General features: G+C 39.4%; 3 protein-coding genes across 3 annotated transcripts; all 3 read left to right on the top strand.

The window, feature by feature from the left end:
- The first annotated feature begins 2,210 nt into the window (after positions 1–2,210).
- Positions 2,211–3,134, top strand: LOC127534910 (hydroxycarboxylic acid receptor 3-like). The gene has a single exon (XM_051951289.1). The coding sequence runs from the start codon at positions 2,211–2,213 to the stop codon at positions 3,132–3,134; it is 924 nt and encodes a 307-aa protein (XP_051807249.1).
- A 3,551-nt stretch (positions 3,135–6,685) lies between these two features.
- On the top strand, positions 6,686–7,905 carry LOC127534844 (hydroxycarboxylic acid receptor 2-like). The gene has a single exon (XM_051951116.1). The coding sequence runs from the start codon at positions 6,695–6,697 to the stop codon at positions 7,667–7,669; it is 975 nt and encodes a 324-aa protein (XP_051807076.1). The 5' UTR covers positions 6,686–6,694; the 3' UTR covers positions 7,670–7,905.
- A 6,789-nt stretch (positions 7,906–14,694) lies between these two features.
- On the top strand, positions 14,695–15,845 carry LOC127534857 (hydroxycarboxylic acid receptor 2-like). The gene has a single exon (XM_051951146.1). The coding sequence runs from the start codon at positions 14,695–14,697 to the stop codon at positions 15,667–15,669; it is 975 nt and encodes a 324-aa protein (XP_051807106.1). The 3' UTR covers positions 15,670–15,845.
- The last annotated feature ends 3,386 nt before the right edge of the window (positions 15,846–19,231 follow it).

Raw genomic sequence — 19,231 nt, 5'->3', positions numbered from 1 at the left:
TTTGGATACAATTCCAACGATCCGTCTCTTCAATTTGTCATCAATTTTCCTCTTGCGGCCACGTCCAGGGAGGTTGGCTACTGTCCCGTGGGTCTTGAACTTCTGAATAATATGAGCCACTGTTGTCACAGGAACTTCAAGCTGTTTAGAGATGGTCTTATAGCCTTTACCTTTAAGATGTTTGTCTATCATTTTTTTTCGGATGTCCTGGGACAATTCTCTCCTTCGCTTTCTGTTGTCCATGTTCAGTGTGGTACACACCTTTTCACCAAACAGCAGGGTGACTACTTGTCTCCCTTTAAATAGGCAGACTGACTGATTATGAGTTTGGAAACACCTGTGATGTCAATTAAATGACACACTTGAGTTAATCATGTCACTCTGGTCAAATAGTTTTCAATCTTTATAGAGGTACCATCATTTTTGTCCAGGCCTGTTTCATTAGTTTGTTTTTTTAAATAATTATGTTAATCAACAATTCAAAAGTAATGGCTGTTTTTGATTATTTAATTTTCAATAAATTTTTATTTATTGTTACTTTTGTGAGTTTCAAGTGATTTCAGTGAGAATTGTGGGTTTTTCCTTCTTTAACTGAGGGGTACCAACAATTTTGTCCACGTGTGTAGAGGTTAGGAGAAAACTGCAGCCCTTGAAATAGGGTGACCATACGTCCTCTTTTGCCCGGACATGTCCTCTTTTGAGAGGCTATCCGGCCTGTCCGGCCGGCGTTTATAAAGTCCTTCAAATGTCCAGGTTTTTGATCTTGCCTAGCTTGAGCGCGTCACAGACCAGTGTATTTATCATTCACGTTGAATTGTTCCTTTGGAAACACGCTCTGAGAGGCGGAGTTTGAGCCGAACCCCGGAACGCTCCACACTCACTCACTCACTCCTCGCAGGCTGACAGTCAGATAGGCACACTGCGAGAGAACACTCGAACCGAAAGAAAACGCAAATGTCATTTCACTGATGAAATGCGAAAAAAGTACCCCTGTTTCGTCCGGGTCGTGTCAAATGGGAGGCAGAATGTACAGTCTGCAAAGCTGGGACTTATGTCTCTGTAGCTAATAAGAGAAGGAAAAAGAAGGAAAAAAAGGACTGTTGACTTGAGGCATTATTTATATATTTTTTTCATTTGCCATTAGACACATTATTTTGAAGAATGGGCTAACTGAACATTGAAGAATAGGCTACCTCTCTTTTTTCTTTTTGTTTAATATTTTGAGGCATTATTTCTATTTTTACATAATTGATAATTGGGAGGTTATTTTGAAGAATGGTACTCTACCTCACTTTTCTGGTGTAAGTGTCAGACTTAAGAGAGATGATTATTTCTTATTTTGTTAAACATCTGAATACATGTGTTCCTACACAACTTGAGTCAATAACTATTAAAGACTAGAACATGCCATATTTGTATGTGACTGATTATATTGTTTAGGAGAATTGCTTTAAATTAATAATTAATTATAAAGCAACTGTTTGTGAGTGTTTTGGGCTATTTTTCTGTATATCCAGGTAAAGTGTTCTTTTCTGGGGAATTCAGAAAATCAGTTTAACTGAGTTTGAAGCACAGAAAGCCCCCTGACCCACGGAAAACCCCTAAAAAGGTGTGTGTGTGTGGGGGGGGGGGGGGGGGGGGGACTGAAAATTTTCACGCGCGAGCTGGAAGTGTGTCCTCTTTCAGAGAAACAGAATATGGTCACCCTACCTTGAAATGCAACAGTGAACTGATGTTTACTCACAGAATTGTAATTTCACATTCTTGAAGCCCTGAAGAATGCTGAAGTAAGCCAGTGTGATACCTTGTGGCTCATTAAATCTGCTGCTGTTCTTCCCAGACCATCGGCGTCAAAACAGCCAGAATTGTTGGTGGGTTTCATGACCAACTTTATTTGGTGGTAATCTTAATTTTGTTTGATATTACTCAGTGTAGTACCAAAAATTTAAATAAATGTACGAGTTTAAAATGAATTTTGTGACACCAAAGTGTGACAAAGTGAAGACGTTGAGGTGGCACAGAAAATCACCGACAAACGTCATAGTTAAGATAACAGTTACTGAGAAGAGTTATTTAAAAGCAGAACCGTCACACTTCCTGTGAAAGCCAAAACCACAATTTGGCGACGAAATTTTCCTTTAAAGTTTGTGCAATGTCCTGAAGTGGTTATTTCTCTGCTCTGCAGGCAGCGAGGAAGGACACAGCTCAACATGGAGTGCAACTTCAACAAGACTTTGCTGAGCAGAGTTCTCTCTCCACTGTTGGTGACGGAGTTTGTTTTGGGAATCCCTGGAAACGCTCTGGCTCTGTGGATCTTCTGCTTCCACCTGAGGCCTTGGAAAAGCAGCACGGTGTTAGTCTTCAACCTGGCAATGGCCGATTTTCTGCTCAATCTGGCAATGCCTTTCCGTGCCAGCTACTACATTTCTGGGATGAACTGGATGTTTGGCAGCACCCTCTGTAACGTCTGCCTCTTCATGTTTGCTCTGAATCGCAGTGGAAGCACCTTCTTCCTGATGGCTATCGCTGTGGACAGGTACATGCGTGTGGTGCATCCCCATCATCTCATCAACTCCCTGAGTGTCTCCAAAGCTGCCATTGGAGCACTTGGACTGTGGCTGGTAGCCTTTTCAATGACTGCTCACATCTTCACTTTACAACACGTGAACTCCACCTACTGTGAGAGCTTCATGATTGAGACCAAGCTCAAAAGTGATCTGATCTGGCATAAGTTTGTGTTCCTCTTTTCCTTCTTCATGCCTCTGCTTGTGATTCTCTACTGCACAGTGCACATCATCAGCCACCTGAGAGGGAGACAACTGGCCCAACATGCAAAGATAAAGAGGGCTCTGTACTTCATCATAGTAGTGGTGGTGGTCTTCATCATTTGCTTCCTCCCGAGCAACGTCACACAGCTGCTGATCTGGATCAAGACACGACAGTTTATCAACACCCTCCCTGAACCTGACGTCTGTCCCGCCTTGGACGACCTGACCTCTGTATTTTACATCACTCTCAGCCTGACTTATCTGAACAGTGCCATGGATCCAGTGATCTACTACTTCTCCAGTCCTGCCTTTAAGAGCTTCTTCAGGAAAGTTCTTCACCTGCCCCAAGCAGGTGGAAAGCACTGAAAAGAAAATTCTAAAAACTGGCTCCCAGTCACTCAGCCAGCTGTGAAACCAGGTAAATATGAAGTGCAGTTTTGCAGCTAAAATACTGATTCCACCGGACTTCATGAAGTTTCTCAGTAAGTTGTCATGAAAGCGAGACAGCCAATAAGATGTTATGCCTAAATTGCTCACAGTAATCTAGTATATATTGACTCCATATTTATTTCAAATAAACTGCCTTTGCAAAACATGGCAGTTATAGGATGAAATTAAAATGCTACAGCAGCAGCAAAAGTGTGGCCATAATATCAGCAAGCTTAGTAATGTCTGTTATAGAGCAACATCTAACTAAAGCTGGTTAATGTTAACTCATGTTTAGTAACTATCAGTGACTGATCACACCAAGGTGTGGCAGCAAAACCCCTGAATAAATATTTCTTTTGTAAAACATTTGCCCTTTCTATTTTATATGTATATATATATATATATATATATATATATATATATATATATATATATATATATATATATATATATATACATACATATATGTGTGTGTGTGTGTGTGTGTGTGTGTGTATGTATATGTATATATATAGATAGATAGATAGATAGATAGATAGATAGATAGATAGATAGATAGATAGATAGATAGATAGATAGATAGATAGATAGATAGATAGATAGATAGATAGATATAGAAAGGTTTTCAGTCTGGTTGAAATGGTTTCATATCTTCAGTTCAAGAGCACAAATTGGTGAGAATATAAACAGTATATTATAGAATTTTAGTGTCTGCTTTAATGAGGTCTCAGGAAGACATTTTTTCTAGATGGAGGATATCTAACTGGTAAAATTTAAGTCTTTCAAATAATGTGCAAAAAACCTGTTGTGACCTACATAACTGGCACAGTTTTTATGACTGTTAGTAGTCTGCCCTCTTGTGGCTCCTTTGATCTAGTTTAGCACAGATATTTCACACTGCAGTTCTTATGAAATGTTTTTGAATTTAACCACATGTAAAACCACAGAGTGCACTTCCTTGTGGTTCAGATGGTTTCTCTAAATGCACATAGGTACTTCTTCTTTTGCTGACGTTCAGCAAAAGTAAACTCATTCCACTTAAAGCTGACGCCCAAAAGCTGACCAAACTGCTAAGAACTCATCTGTGTCAAAGTTTCATATTTAGAAATGTTTTCTAAAACTACTGAAATTGCTCTGTGCTACAAAATTGCCAGTTGCTAAATTGGAGTAATTCAGTCATATGGGTTTTAACCAGAAGCTGATTCTGAAGCAGAATAATGGTACAGCAAGTCCCACACTGCAAACTGACAAGACTATTTCCTTACATTTGGTCCACACGAAACCTTCAAGGTTTTAATCTGTGTTTTTCAGTCTGTCATCAGAAAACTGGACTTTCATGGTTCACCTTGCTGCTGAATGGTTATTTTACTCATGATGTGTCTTCCAGCACATATTAAAAAAAAAAAAAAAAAGGGAAAAAAACTTAATTCTTTTGGGAGAAAAATAATATCTGTTGAGTCACAATCCAAAAGGTGACTGAGGAAATCACCAATTGATGGAATTATATGAAAGTCCATACATTTACAGTATTACAAACCAGATGTCTGTTGTGACATTTAGATGTAAAATCCATTTTTTCCTCATCTCAGAAGGCGTAATTATCTTTTTGCCTTCATGTGTAATCACCAACCACAAACAGTCGCATCCTCGTATCTGAGGGCAGTGACGTTCAAAAACACACCGACAATTATTTCCTTTTGCCATAGATGCCACCAAAGAGAATGAAACCAAGATGTTTGAGATTTCCACTTTAAACACATCCATTCATTCATCGTCTCTACATCACTTTATCCTCTGTAGGGTCACTGGGGGGCTGGAGTCTATCCCAGCTGACTTAAGGTGAAGGCAGAGGACACCCTGGACAGTATGGAGCGATAGGAGTGCCAAATCAAAATATAAATAAATAAATAAATAAATGTGGAAATATAAAGAGAAATAAATAATTAAATACATAAATGTGGAAATATAAAGAGAAATAAATAAATAAATGTGGAAATATAAAGAGAAATAAATAAATAAATAAATAAAAGGAAAAAACAGAAAAGGTAAAAGCAAAGACAAAATTTTCCTTTTTTTTAAATTTATTTATTTCTCTTTATATTTCCACATTTATTTATTTATTTATTTCTCTTTATATTTCCACATTTATTTATTTATTTATTTCTCTTTATATTTCCACATTTATTTATTTATTTATTTAGATTTTGATTTGGCACTCCTATCGCTCCAAAGGACAGGTCATCAATCTATCACAGGACTTATAATACGTTCACTCAGTAGAAATAAATTCACAAACAGCCATCAATCACATAGCTGTTGGCAGGCTTTGAAATCTTACGTCTTTACATAGTTTCAGAGAAAGTCAGTGTTTACATTTAATCGGTATATAATAGAATCGGTCAGATATTCGACCCAGTTGGGCATGACCTACTTATGCACAAGAATTATGTTGTAAAAATTGTACAGAAAGAGCATTACTCCACTTGGTGAGATTTTGTAGCCGTCAGACTAAAAGCAGACCAACAATCTAGGCAGCCGTGGATGACAAACAATGCACAACATGAATCCAACACTGACACTATTTCAAGAACAACAAGTAATTTGGGATGTGATTTGTAAGTTTCAGCACAACACTGAAGACAAAAATAAAAGTTATCCTCCAAAAGCATCAATCATCATCTTCAAAACAAAAGTCATTTTGAAAGGGAAGTTATCTTCCTCTGACTGAAATACTCAGCAGCACCATGTCAGCTGTCGTCTATATGCTGTGAATGTCATTGTGTGTATGCGTGACTCTGTGGGTTTGGTTCTTTCTCTTCCTGTCAGCCAAAGCAGAAGCATCTTCTCAAGGTGCAAAAAGTGTAATGACCTCAAACACATCAACTCCATTAAACCCTTTGTATCGGTGTGCGCTGTGCTATGATGTTCAATGATTTATCCAAATCTACGCTGAAACTTTTTACCTGATTAAACCCACAGAGATGAATTTCCTTTCAATGTCTGATAAAATTCATCTGAACTACATTTGTGTGGATAACGTTTTCCTCAGAAGTATCACACAGGTATTTGCATGACTGAATAAAGAAACTGTTGCATTAGAAATGAGACTGATGTCAGTAAAGTTTGTCCCACAAATGCCCACAGGACATTTGAAATAAGTAGTAAGAGATATGACATGTTATTCATGTCTGTACTGCCTTTTTATACACAAATTCCAGCATGCATTAGTTTAAACTCTTTTCCATGAAAGAGATAGGAGTGATATATATATATATATATATATATATATATATATATATGAAGGGACTGTGCATTTAACATGGCTATGTACAGATGAGCATTATCATTTACTGAAAAGCAGAACCATCACACTTCCTGTAAAAGTCAAAATCAGCCAACCAACACTTTGATGATGGCATCTCCTTTTAAAGATTGCACTTTGTCCTCAAGTGGTTATTTCTCTGCACTGCAGGCAGCGAGGAAGGACACAACTCAACATGAAGTGCAACTTCAACGGGACTTTGCTAATCAGAGTTCTCCCTCCACTGCTGGTGATGGAGTTTGTTTTGGGAATCTCTGGAAACGCTCTGGCTCTGTGGATCTTCTGCTTCCACCTGAGGCCTTGGAAAAGCAGCACGGTGTTAGTCTTCAACCTGGCAATGGCCGATTTTCTGCTCAATCTGGCTTTGCCTTTCCGTGCCAGCTACTACATCTCTGGGATGAACTGGATGTTTGGCAGCACCTTCTGTAACATCTGCCTCTTCATGTTGGCTCTGAATCGCAGTGGAAGCACCTTCTTCCTGATGGCTATCGCTGTGGACAGGTACATGCGTGTGGTGCATCCCCATCATCTCATCAACTCCCTGAGTGTCTCCAAAGCTGCCATTGGAGCACTTGGACTGTGGCTGGTAGCCTTTTCAATGACTGCTCACATTTTCACTTTACAACACGTCAACTCCACCTACTGTGAGAGCTTCATGATTGAGACCAAGCCTAAAAGTGATCTGATCTGGCATAAGTTTGTGTTCCTCTTTTCCTTCTTCATGCCTCTGCTTGTGATTCTCTACTGCACAGTGCACATCATCAGCCACCTGAGAGGGAGACAACTGGCCCAACATGCAAAGATAAAGAGGGCTCTGTACTTCATCATAGTAGTGGTGGTGGTCTTCATCATTTGTTTCCTCCCGAGCAACGTCACACAGCTGCTGATCTGGATTAAGACACGACAGTTTATCAGCACCCTCCCTGAACCTGACGTCTGTCCTGCCTTGGACGACCTGACCTCTGTATTTTACATCACCATCAGCCTGACTTATCTGAACAGTGCCATGGATCCAGTGATCTACTACTTCTCCAGTCCTGCCTTTAAGAGCATCTTCAGGAAAGTTCTTCACCTGCCCCAAGCAGACACTGTGGAAAGCGCTGAGAAGAAAACTCGAGAAACTGGCTCCCAGTCACTCAGCCAGCTGTGAAACCAGGGAAATATGAAGTGCAGTTTTGCAGCTAAAATACTGATTCCACCGGACTTCATGAAGTTTCTCAGTAAGTTGTCATGAAAGCGAGACAGCCAGTAAGATGTTATGCCTAAATTGCTCACAGTAATCCAGTATATATATTAATGTTTATTTCAAATAAACTGCCTTTGCAAAACATGGCAATTATAGGATGAAATTAAAATGCTACAGCAGCAGCAAAAGTGTGGCCATAATATCAGCAAGCTTAGTAATGTATGTTATAGAGCAACATCTAACTAAAGCTGGTTAATGTTAACTCATGAATAGTAACTGAATAAACATTTCTTTTGTAAAGCATTTGCTCTTGGAATTTATGAACTTAATATTTTGTTGCAGCTCAGAATTGGGTAGCTTTGCTGTTTGAAAATTGCATACTTTTTTCCATTTTCAAAGTCTCGTAATTAAAAATGTAGCCTGTGAAGCCATCCAATCATTAGGATCTGTTGGAAACAATTTGTTTCCACACCAAATTTTTTGGGCCACGGAAAATAAATTCTAGTAGAAACTTAACTCTTACCAAATGTTTTTTGAAGGTAAAAATGTGAATTTCTCAAAATTCTGTCAAAATATTTTGCAGAACTTAGTAGTGGGCTCCATATGAGAACTCAGGAAACTATGAACAGATTGTGACACGATGCAGTAACCGTCTGAATTAACATGGATTCAAACATGAATAAAATGTCACTTTGAAGAATGTGAAAAAGATCCTCAATTATGGAAAACAGATTGAAAATATTATGATAAAAAGATCACATGATGTCTTTTATCTTTGTCATACCAGGAGATTCAGGACTGAAATGAATCAATATACATATAAATCTGACCAAATGTCTTTTTCGTGGTCATTGCTATCTTCTCTGTTAGAATAATTAGAGATTTTTATTCTCACCACAGAGACATCACATGTTTTCCTGTTTTATTTATTTTGATTTCAATTTGACATGAATTGCAAACAACTTCCTTGCTACAACAGGTTGAGTACAAAGATTCCTGTTTAAATAATTGCATCTGATTATTGCTAAATTAAGGGACACACCAGATTAAAACACAAACAAGTGTGAAGTGAAAGCTGAACAGGAAGTGGTTCACTGAGGATGTCGTCCATTCAGTCTCCTTCTTCACAACCAGATGAGGTTTTCCTTCTGTTGGTTTCACTCAGAAGATCCTCACAGTGAACATGAGACACCTGAGATGAAGACAGACGTCACAGCATCAGCATCAACAGCAGAGGTTCATTTTAAAGTATCCCTGGAAAGATTTCCTCTGTCATTTATACTTTCTAAGCACTGAAAGACAGAAAGACCTGTCGTCACTTAAGCTTCAGGGGAGAGGATTTTATTATCCATCTTATCTGGTGCAATTTAAATGTAACAACTGTAGTGTTCATCGTTACTTTGGTTTTATTCTGGGTGATTATTTTTCCAATCTACACTGCAGGAATATGTACTACGACATGTGAATCAGTCATTAAACAACGATAATAATTAGGGAGTAAATTTACTGTTTTATTCGGTTTAACTTCAGAGACTCTGCAGATATTCAGGACTACTGACAACACAGAACCTTAACCTTACTGTTTTAATCACGTTTATGTTTTCTAAATATTACATTAATGTGAGCCAGCATCTCCACTGACAGTTTTATTAACTAAATGTACCACATTACACTAACAAAACACACTTCAGCTGTTTACATGACACACAACACAAACATCGTTAGCTTAATGCTACGTTAGCTGTAATCAGGCTACGACTGAGCAGCTAGCTCGGTTAGCATCGCTAATTCCTGGAGCACAAATGTCTTGTGTTTAAACAAACTAATACTTACTGGATGCTAACTCTCCTCTTTGATCAATACACAGAGAAATAAACTCCACCAACATCTGGAGTACTTTGCACACATTGTATCTGACACAAAAAGTTGCTTATAAAGTGTATTAAAAGCGGCACCAATAAGAAAATAAACATTTACTGACAGAACTATCAAAATCCTTTCAGTGTTTGCTGGTAACATCATCCGAAGGTAGAAAACTGGTTAAAACAAGCAGAAAAACTGTCTGTGGAAAATTTTCTGCTACTCCACCTATAAATACCAACAAACAAACAGTTATTATATCATAAATACAGACAAAATAACAGTTATATTTAACAGCCACATGGATCCAGTTCTTCCCCCATGTTCCCACTGGTTCCTGTTCATTGCCCCCACATGGACTCAGTTTTCCCCGATCCTGCCTTTACTCTTTGTTTTCAGTTCTCCATTTTTGTAAGTACCCCATTTAGTCAGCTCTGTTCGTTTTTTATGCTTTGTTTTGCTTTTGTAGTCTTTCCTTTTGGGTTTAGTTGGTTAGTTTGGCTGTAGGTTTCTAGTGTTGTTTAGTTTTGATTAGGGTTTGGTTTGGTTTCCCCCTCTTTTCAGTTTCCCATGTTCTGTATTGGTTTTAGTTGTCTTGTTGTCTTGTCTAAGTTTTTTTCTAAATCGACCCCTCTGCCAGTTTTCTGTCTGCACCTGGGTTCTCTGACTCCCTCCTAACACTTTACTTGAAAATTTGTCCTGCCACTGTTGCAGATTTGAGATTTTATGTCAATCATGCAAAAGTTTTCTACTCATGCTAGTAAATGCTGTGCATTCAAACTAACATCATACACTATTTTAACGAAGGTACGACTGAGGAAACGAGAGCCCTCACTGAGAGGCCATCAGGCAACAATACAGTACAAGAACTTTATTTATCCACGAAGGGAATTTCAATTGTGTGGAAGTCTCATCTGTTTACTTTAGAATTGTATGTATGTCTACGCAGGGCCTGAGTCAGATATGGGTGGTCTCCATTAATAACAGTATTTGTTAATTTATGACTTTGTGACCATGGCCGTAGCCAGGTATGAGGTCAGCGAGGTCCGGACCTCACCTACTTTTTCCGAGGTTTTTTTTTTTCGCCAAATATGCCCAACTGAATAAAACATAAACTCATAAAAACTTGAAACCTCTCTGTGAAACGTGCTTGTAAATTATAAATTGTGGTAAACATCCATGGGCTTTGTGTTCTGTTTGTGCCTGTGTGCGTGTTGCGGTGAAAAGCTGTTTGATCAGCTGATGCACGTATCCGCAAATGCGCCCTGTGACGCGCTTGGCAGCGGGCCAAACCCCGTTCAAAAACTAGTGTTTTTATTATTAGCACTTTGTAGACCACATCCCCGCCCATCTACACCAAGGTGACCACAATATATTTTTTTAGATAATTCGGCACTAGTTCGGCCTGTCAGATCATCTGATCAAAGAGTTTAATTACTTTTATCCACAGCGGAGAGCGCGTCCGTCGCTTTTTTTTTTTTTTTTTTTTTGATGAGCGCCTGGCTCATCAGACAACATACAATGTATGTTGAAGATATTTCTAACCTTGCTAGTGACGACTTGTGCCTGTGAGAGGTCATTCTCAGCCATGCGAAGACTTAAGACATGGCTTAGATCTACCATGTCCAACGACAGACTGACAGGCCTGGCGATGATGCATGTGCATCAGAAAGTGGAGGTGAACCGGGAGAATATCCTTCGACGGTGGGATGCCTCTGGTCACAGGAGGATTCAGCTAGCCTTTGATGTAAAAAGTTGATTTGTTTTTTTGAAAAAAATATACATTTTTGTTTGGAAAATGCTGATTTCACATCATTAAAAGATATTTAAACAACATCTTGTGTGACTTGTAGCCTAAAAAAAAAATATAAAAATAAATATTTTAAAAAAACATTGAAAAATTTTCGGCGTGCGCTTGGCGAGCACATCATGTACCTCACCTATTCCAAAATCCTGGCTGCGGCCCTGTTTGTGACCACTTCTGGCCTGGCAGTAACTGCCAAACAGGCCAAAAAGACGTGGAACGATTTAAAGGACTAAAACAAGGTAATTTACCTGATTGATTCTTTGAATTATACTGAGAGATGCTTCATGAGATTCCTATTAAAGAAACACCTTAAGCTTTAGTTTGCCAGCCCATATATGAAACCTGACACAAACAACAGAACAGATGTAGTACCCCTGGAATAAGGTGGACTTTAGCACTGTGAATGTGTTAAGACACTTAGCTTCACAGTGTAATAAACAATGGTTTCAAGAGCTTTGGACCTACTGAGAAGAAAAGAGGTAGAGGCTTGTAGCCTGATGCTGCCACCAGGCAGTGCTGCAGTCTGATGGATGCTGCACTCCAGGGCAGCACTCAGTCCACCCTAGAGTGCAACAAACCTGACTGTCACTATGGTGGCGCAGTCAACACACCGGTCTCTGCCTCTTCTGCCGATGAAGCCAGAACCAGCCAACCTCCAAGGAAGAGAGGTAGGGACAACAAACCTGGCCTTCATTTTCTAAATGAGCAGCAGAGAGGGAAGAGGAAAGGGAGAGAGAGGCATTGGTCACAGAGGAAGGAAGAGAGGGCAACTTCAGCGCTGGCAGAGAGATGGTCTCTCTTTGAAAAATTAGCCGAGTAACTTTAATGAAGATTGCTTTTACTGAAAATTCACCCCAGGCTATGTGTTCTATAAAGCAACAGTGAATTGGTTATAAAACAAAACAGAAAAAAATATAGGCATGTACAATTTACAATCAGTTATATTTGTCAGTGCAGGGAAAACGACAGCAAAAAATGAGTAATATATTGCAAACAAGCAACCACTGTATAAAAAAAATACTAGTGAACATGACTACGTCTGGAGAGTTTACTCATGTTAATGGAGGCATGCAGGAAGCTCGTCTGGAGCAAATAGCTGGGCTGCAAGCCTTGTTCACACAACCTGTAGACCCACCCACCGGGACTGTGGCCGGGATGCCAGATGGCCACTTCACACCTGCTTCCTTCCAGGTCCTTCTGGTCGATCTCTGCGTCACCTGGGCCATCTTCACCATCATCTACTCATGATCTTTTGTCCTCCTCCTGGCCCTGGTAAATACACAACTTTTTAGGTTTTTCTTAAAAAACTTTCATTGATTGACAGATAATATCAATTATTCAGCCACTGGCCTTTCTAGAAACCCTCATCTTGAGTTAGTTTTAATTAATATTAATATACGAATAAAATGAAAACAAACACAGATAATTTAGTATTGTATGTGATATTTTATTGTAAATATATCGAAAAATAAAGGTCGAGATGAAAATCACAACTGAGCAGATATGTGATGTTGTCAAGTACGCTGCTTTTCCAACTGCACATTGACCGCAACGCATTCTCATGTTCTTGGGAATTTGTACTTGTCTGTACTTGTGAGCCCATACTACTAAGTATGCATGTCCGTTCATCGTACTTAGTGCTGAGAACTGGCTGGTCTTTCTCAGCTTAGTAGCAAACATGGCTGGCTCCATGGACTATGTATATTTATATTGTGTGCTCTACCAGCAGGACATATCTATCAGCATCTTCAAGGCAAATCAACCCACCTTTTACTAATGATATTAACAAAGCACTGATACATGTTCTAACAAGTCGCAGACCCACATCTATAAGCCACTGGCTGTTTAATGGCTCCATATCTGTTGGTTTAAACTTCTAAATAAGAGTCTCTCCCAGGTAACAGTGGTTTAAGGACCTACAGCTGCTGCATGTTTTTTCCCTTTAAAAATGAACAAGATTTTAACAAGGCCAAGTAAAAGGAGTTCACATAGGTGGGCTTTTTAAATTAAAAGTTAGCTTGCTGCTGAAAGCTATTAGGATGCATCAAGGAAAATTACTCTATCTTAGTTAAAGCTTTGTAAAGTTACAAAAGGATTACCAGGGAAATAGGCTGGCTTTTCAAAATAAAAACAGAAAGAAGCTGCACTGGTACACTCACATTTCTTCTTTTTTTGGTTGTTACTGTTTTCTACCTTGCTGCTTCATAAATAAATGTATCATTATTTGGCAATAGAGCTTATCAACTTTGTGTGTTATCATTTCCTGAAAACTGGAACTCGCAGACTTCCTGTATAAACCCAAACCACAAAACCAACACTTTGATGCTGGTATCAGACTAAAAGCAGACCTACAATCTAGGCAGCCGTGGATGACAAACAATGCACAACATGAATCCAACACTGACACTATTTCAAGAACAACAAGTAATTTGGGATGTGATTTGTAAGTTTCAGCACAACACTGAAGACAAAAATAAAAGTTATCCTCCAAAAGCATCAATCATCATCTTTAAAACACAAGTCATTTTGAAAGGGAAGTTATCTTCCTCTGACTGAAATACTCAGCAGCACCATGTCAGCTGTCGTCTATATGCAGTGAACGTCATTGTGTGTATGCGTGACTCTGTGGGTTTGGTTCTTTCTCTTCCTGTCAGCCAAAGCAGAAGCATCTTCTCAAGGTGCAAAAAGTGTAATTACCTCAATCACATCAACTCCATTAAACCCTTTGTATCTGTGTGCGCTGTGCTATGATGTTCAATGATTTATCCAAATCTACGCTGAAACTTTTTACCTGATTAAACCCACAGAGATGAATTTCCTTTCAATGTCTGATAAAATTCTTCTGAACTACTCCATTTGTGTGGATAGCGTTTTCCTCAGAAGTATCCCACAGGTATTTGCATGACTGAATAAAGAAACTGTTGCATTAGAAATGAGACTGATGTCAGTAAAGTTTGTCCCACAAATGCCCACAGGACATTTGAAATAAGTAGTAAGAGATATGACATGTTATTCATGTCTGTACTGCCTTTTTATACACAAATTCCAGCATGCATTAGTTTAAACTCTTGTCCATGAAAGAGATAGGAGTGATATATATATATATATATATATATATATATATGAAGGGACTGTGCATTAAACATGGCTATGTACAGATGAGCATTATCATTTACTGAAAAATGGAACCCGCAGACTTCCTGTATAAACCCAAACCACACAACCAACACTTTGATGATGGCATCTCCTTTTAAAGATTGCACTTTGTCCTGAAGTGGTTATTTCTCTGCTCTGCAGGCAGCGAGGAAGGACACAACTCAACATGAAGTGCAACTTCAACGGGACTTTGCTGATCAGAGTTCTCCCTCCACTGCTGGTGACGGAGTTTGTTTTGGGAGTCCTTGGAAACGCTCTGGCTCTGTGGATCTTCTGCTTCCACCTGAGGCCTTGGAAAAGCAGCACGGTGTTAGTCTTCAACCTGGCAATGGCCGATTTTCTGCTCAATCTGGCTTTGCCTTTCCGTACCAGCTACTACATCTCTGGGATGAACTGGATGTTTGGCAGCACCTTCTGTAACGTCTGCCTCTTCATGTTGGCTCTGAATCGCAGTGGAAGCACCTTCTTCCTGATGGCTATCGCTGTGGACAGGTACATGCGTGTGGTGCATCCTCATCATCGCATCAACTCCCTGAGTGTCTCCAAAGCTGCCATTGGAGCACTTGGACTGTGGCTGGTAGCCTTTTCAATGACTGCTCACATCTTCACTTTACAACACGACAACTCCACCTACTGTGAGAGCTTCTTGATTGAGACCAAGCCTAAAAGTGATCTGATCTGGCATAAGTTTGTGTTCCTCTTTTCCTTCTTCATGCCTCTGCTTGTGATTCTCTACTGCACAGTGCACATCATCAGCCACCTGAGAGGGAGACAACTGGCCCAACATGCAAAGATAAAGAGGGCTCTGTACTTCATCATAGTAGTGGTGGTGGTCTTCATCATTTGCTTCCTCCCGAGCAACGTCACACAGCTGCTGATCTGGATCAAGACACGACAGTTTATCAACACCCCCCCTGAACCTGACGTCTGTCCTGCCTTGGACGACCTGACCTCTGTATTTTACATCACCATCAGCCTGACTTATCTGAACAGTGCCATGGATCCAGTGATCTACTACTTCTCCAGTCCTGCCTTTAAGAGCATCTTCAGGAAAGTTCTTCACCTGCCCCAAGCAGACACTGTGGAAAGCGCTGAGAAGAAAACTCGAGAAACTGGCTCCCAGTCGCTCAGCCAGCTGTGAAACCAGGGAAATATGAAGTGCAGTTTTGCAGCTAAAATACTGATTCCACCGGACTTCATGAAGTTTCTCAGTAAGTTGTCATGAAAGCGAGACAGCCAATAAGATGTTATGCCTAAATTGCTCACAGTAATCCTGTATATATATTCATGTTTATTTCAAATAAACTGCCTTTGCAAAACATGGCAATTATCGGATGAAATTAAAATGCTACAGCAGCAGCAAAAGTGTGGCCATAATATCAGCAAGCTTAGTAATGTATGTTATAGAGCAACATCTAACTAAAGCTGGTTAATGTTAACTCATGAATAGTAACTGAATAAACATTTCTTTTGTAAAACATTTGCTCTTGGAATTTATGAACTTAATATTTTGTTGCAGCTCAGAATTGGGTAGCTTTGCTGTTTGAAAATTGCATACTTTTTTCCATTTTCAAAGTCTCGTAATTAAAAATGTAGCCTGTGAAGCCATCCAATCATTAGGATCTGTTGGAAACAATTTGTTTCCACACCAAATTTTTTGGGTCATGGAAAGTAAATTCTAGGAGAAAATTAGCTGTTACTAAATGTTTTTTGAAGGTAAAAATGTAAAATTCTGTCAAAATATTTTGCAGAACTTAGTAGTGGGCTCCATATGAGAACTCAGGAAACTATGAACAGATTGTGACACGATGCAGTAACCGTCTGAATTAACATGGATTCAAACATGAATAAAATGTCATTTTGAAGAATGTGAAAAAGATCCTCAATTATGGAAAACAGATTGAAAATATTATGATAAAAAGATCACATGATGTCTTTTATCTTTGTCATACCAGGAGATTCATGATTGAAATGAATCAATATACATATAAATCTGACCAAATGTCTTTTTCGTGGTCATTGCTATCTTCTCTGTTAGAATAATTAGAGATTTTTATTCTCACCACAGAGACATCACGTTTTCCTGTTTTATTTATTTTGATTTCAATTTGGCATGAATTGCAAACAACTTCCTTGCTACAACAGGTGTATAAGTAGGTATCTAGGGCATCCAGCTGAGGTTACTTTGTAGCCCCTAACCCTGATTAGGCTAAAACAGGAAAACAAACAAATTGATTAAAGCAAAATGTAACAGATTATACTGACTGTGTGCATGTGTCTATGTGTGTTATTAGTCTACATGACCTAGTTGTGATGACATTGATGTAATGACTACTGTATGTCTGGATATGCCAAGAGAATCCAATCAAAATTTATGGTTTTCACACCTTGTCAGTTGTTTTTAATCCATTACTGTACTTGTGTAGAGAAAGTTTTAAGTTCTGATTGAAAAACATGGCTGACCAAAGACTGTTGCGCTCTTCTGGTCATGAGCTTTTTAAATTTACCAATATATAAGCACTGAAACACAACAAACATGTGATGCGTATTCCTACACATTTTTTCTGTGTCACTCTTTCCACAGCTTTGAGAAAACATATGTAAATTATATATCAAAACGTGAGTGTCAGAGCCCTCTCCTTGCCCCATTCCTTCCTGGCATCTCAAATACCCCATCCTATCTGTCTCCCGCTGTCTATTCTTCTCCCTCTCTTCTCCCTCTATCTCTCTTTCTCTCTCTCTCTCTCTCTGCTCTCTCCCCAGCACTGCACCTGAGTGGAGTACGGGCTCTCAGCTGTCTCCACTCAGGTGATTAGCCGCTCCACGAGATCCGGACAGCTGAAACTCATCACCGTAATTACACCCACCGCAATAAAGACCGGCTGAACCTTCCACACCCTGCCAGATTGTTAAAGGGGAACTTTGTTTTTGACCCCCCCCGCGTCAAAGTCCGCCCTAAGGTGCTTTTTTTCCCACACTGACCGGCTCGGATAGTCTCAACGAGTGTCCCACAACATACTAGAGATGAGAAGTGAATGAAAACCTCCCCATTACTTGGTGATCGCTATTTGTTGTGGTCTGTATCCAAATCTCGGGACGCTAGAAAGCAAATCTCGTTCCGAAATCGCGCGATAGCTCACGCCAAAACACCGGTGGGGGAAACAGCTGTTCCGAAATCGCGCAATAGCCAGTGGCGGATTTAGCAATTTGGGGGCCCAAGGCGAATTTAGCTAGGGGGGCCCTTCAAATCCTTACTTTTAACAAGGACCTTTTAAAATGTGAGAAATACGATTCAGATTCCATCCCGTTGTATGCCAAAATGCAAAATATTTATTTTTTTAAATAGTTAAGCAGCGTGACAGATTATTTGTGTCAGTGAGTCAATAAGTCCCATTTTAGCTATAACTGTAACTGTAACAGAACAATAAATAATAATAAAAAATAATAATAACACAATATTGTAATAATACAATAATAATATCAATAATATCAATCACAGCAATGTGTAGAGAGAGACAGAGATTGAGACAGAGACAGAGACACAGAGAGTGAGAGTGTGTGAATGAATGTATGTGTATGAGAGAGAAAATGTGTTGGAGTCAAAGAGAGAAAACAAGGGTGTGTGAATGAAGGAGTGGAGGAAAGTGTCTCTATCCTTACTGCTACTGTCTCCCTGCTGCTTTCAGTGGCGCCCGCAGAAATTTTTCATAGGGGTGGCCAGGTGGGGTGGCACACCAAAACTGAAAAGTCTAATTTCAGGAATTTTATTTTACGAGTACTATTATTACTGTCTTTCTTAAAAAATAATAATACTGTATGTAGGCTAGCAGAAAACTATCAGAAAGACTTGAGGAAGCGCCTATTGATAAACTTGTCTTATGTTATATTTAATGTTACTAATGATCTAATGTGCATAGACTAATAACAGTACAGTTAACATTTTGAGTTAATTTGCTCCCTTCCTTCCTCCTCATCACTCTGCTGCTCGACCGTTGGCTCTCTCTCGCCTCCTGTGCTAATTTTCTTCTTGAAGTAAGAAGAGATGTCTTGACTTCTCTTCATGGTCTGCAAATTGAAACTAGAAAAACACTCAGAGCGCAGTACTACACCAAGGCTGCTGAGTAATGTATTATTTACAACAGATGAAATCAAAATGACCTTGCGCTGAGCACAGGCATGTGTTATGCATGTGCATGTTATGTATAGATACGAAACTGCGTGTAAATTACACTTATGAAGGTGTGTTCAGTTCATCACTTTTGGCAAGCTAGTGTTAAAATAACCGTTCCCTCAATGCTTTAATGTTGCAGGCTTTTATTTTGTCACCATCCCAGCGACACAGGAAGTGTTGTCTAAGAAGCAGTTTCTTGACATGACGAAGACGCTGTGGAAAAGTCCGAAAATTCACATAAAGATGACAGAAAACGGTTCCACGCTGTTGCTGTCTCGTAAAGGATGTGTTTAAACTTATAAGCACCTAGCGGTTATAAGGTGTTACGGTGAAGAAATGAGGGAAGGACAGAAAGGTGAATTTGTGTTCACATAAAGTTGACTGCTGAACTTAAGGTGTCTGGCTGGGGTTTGCTACATGGCGTTGCTAAAATATGTTGCGGTCGGCAGGAATTGATGGGACTCAGAAACACCCCACAATTTAACCATTTGTTCCTTGTATGATTTCCAGCTGATAAATCATGGTCAATTTG

This window comes from Acanthochromis polyacanthus, chromosome 7 (genome assembly GCF_021347895.1).
Source record: "Acanthochromis polyacanthus isolate Apoly-LR-REF ecotype Palm Island chromosome 7, KAUST_Apoly_ChrSc, whole genome shotgun sequence".
Lineage (NCBI taxonomy): Eukaryota > Metazoa > Chordata > Actinopteri > Pomacentridae > Acanthochromis > Acanthochromis polyacanthus.
The sequence above is the reverse complement of the archived record's forward strand: the minus strand, read 5'-3'. Positions and strand labels throughout refer to the sequence as shown.

Excerpts from the sequence above, each read along its gene's own strand:
- LOC127534910 (XM_051951289.1), top strand. The coding sequence starts at position 2,211 with ATGGAGTGCAACTTCAACAAGACTTTGCTGAGCAGAGTTCTCTCTCCA.
- LOC127534844 (XM_051951116.1), top strand. The coding sequence starts at position 6,695 with ATGAAGTGCAACTTCAACGGGACTTTGCTAATCAGAGTTCTCCCTCCA.
- LOC127534857 (XM_051951146.1), top strand. The coding sequence starts at position 14,695 with ATGAAGTGCAACTTCAACGGGACTTTGCTGATCAGAGTTCTCCCTCCA.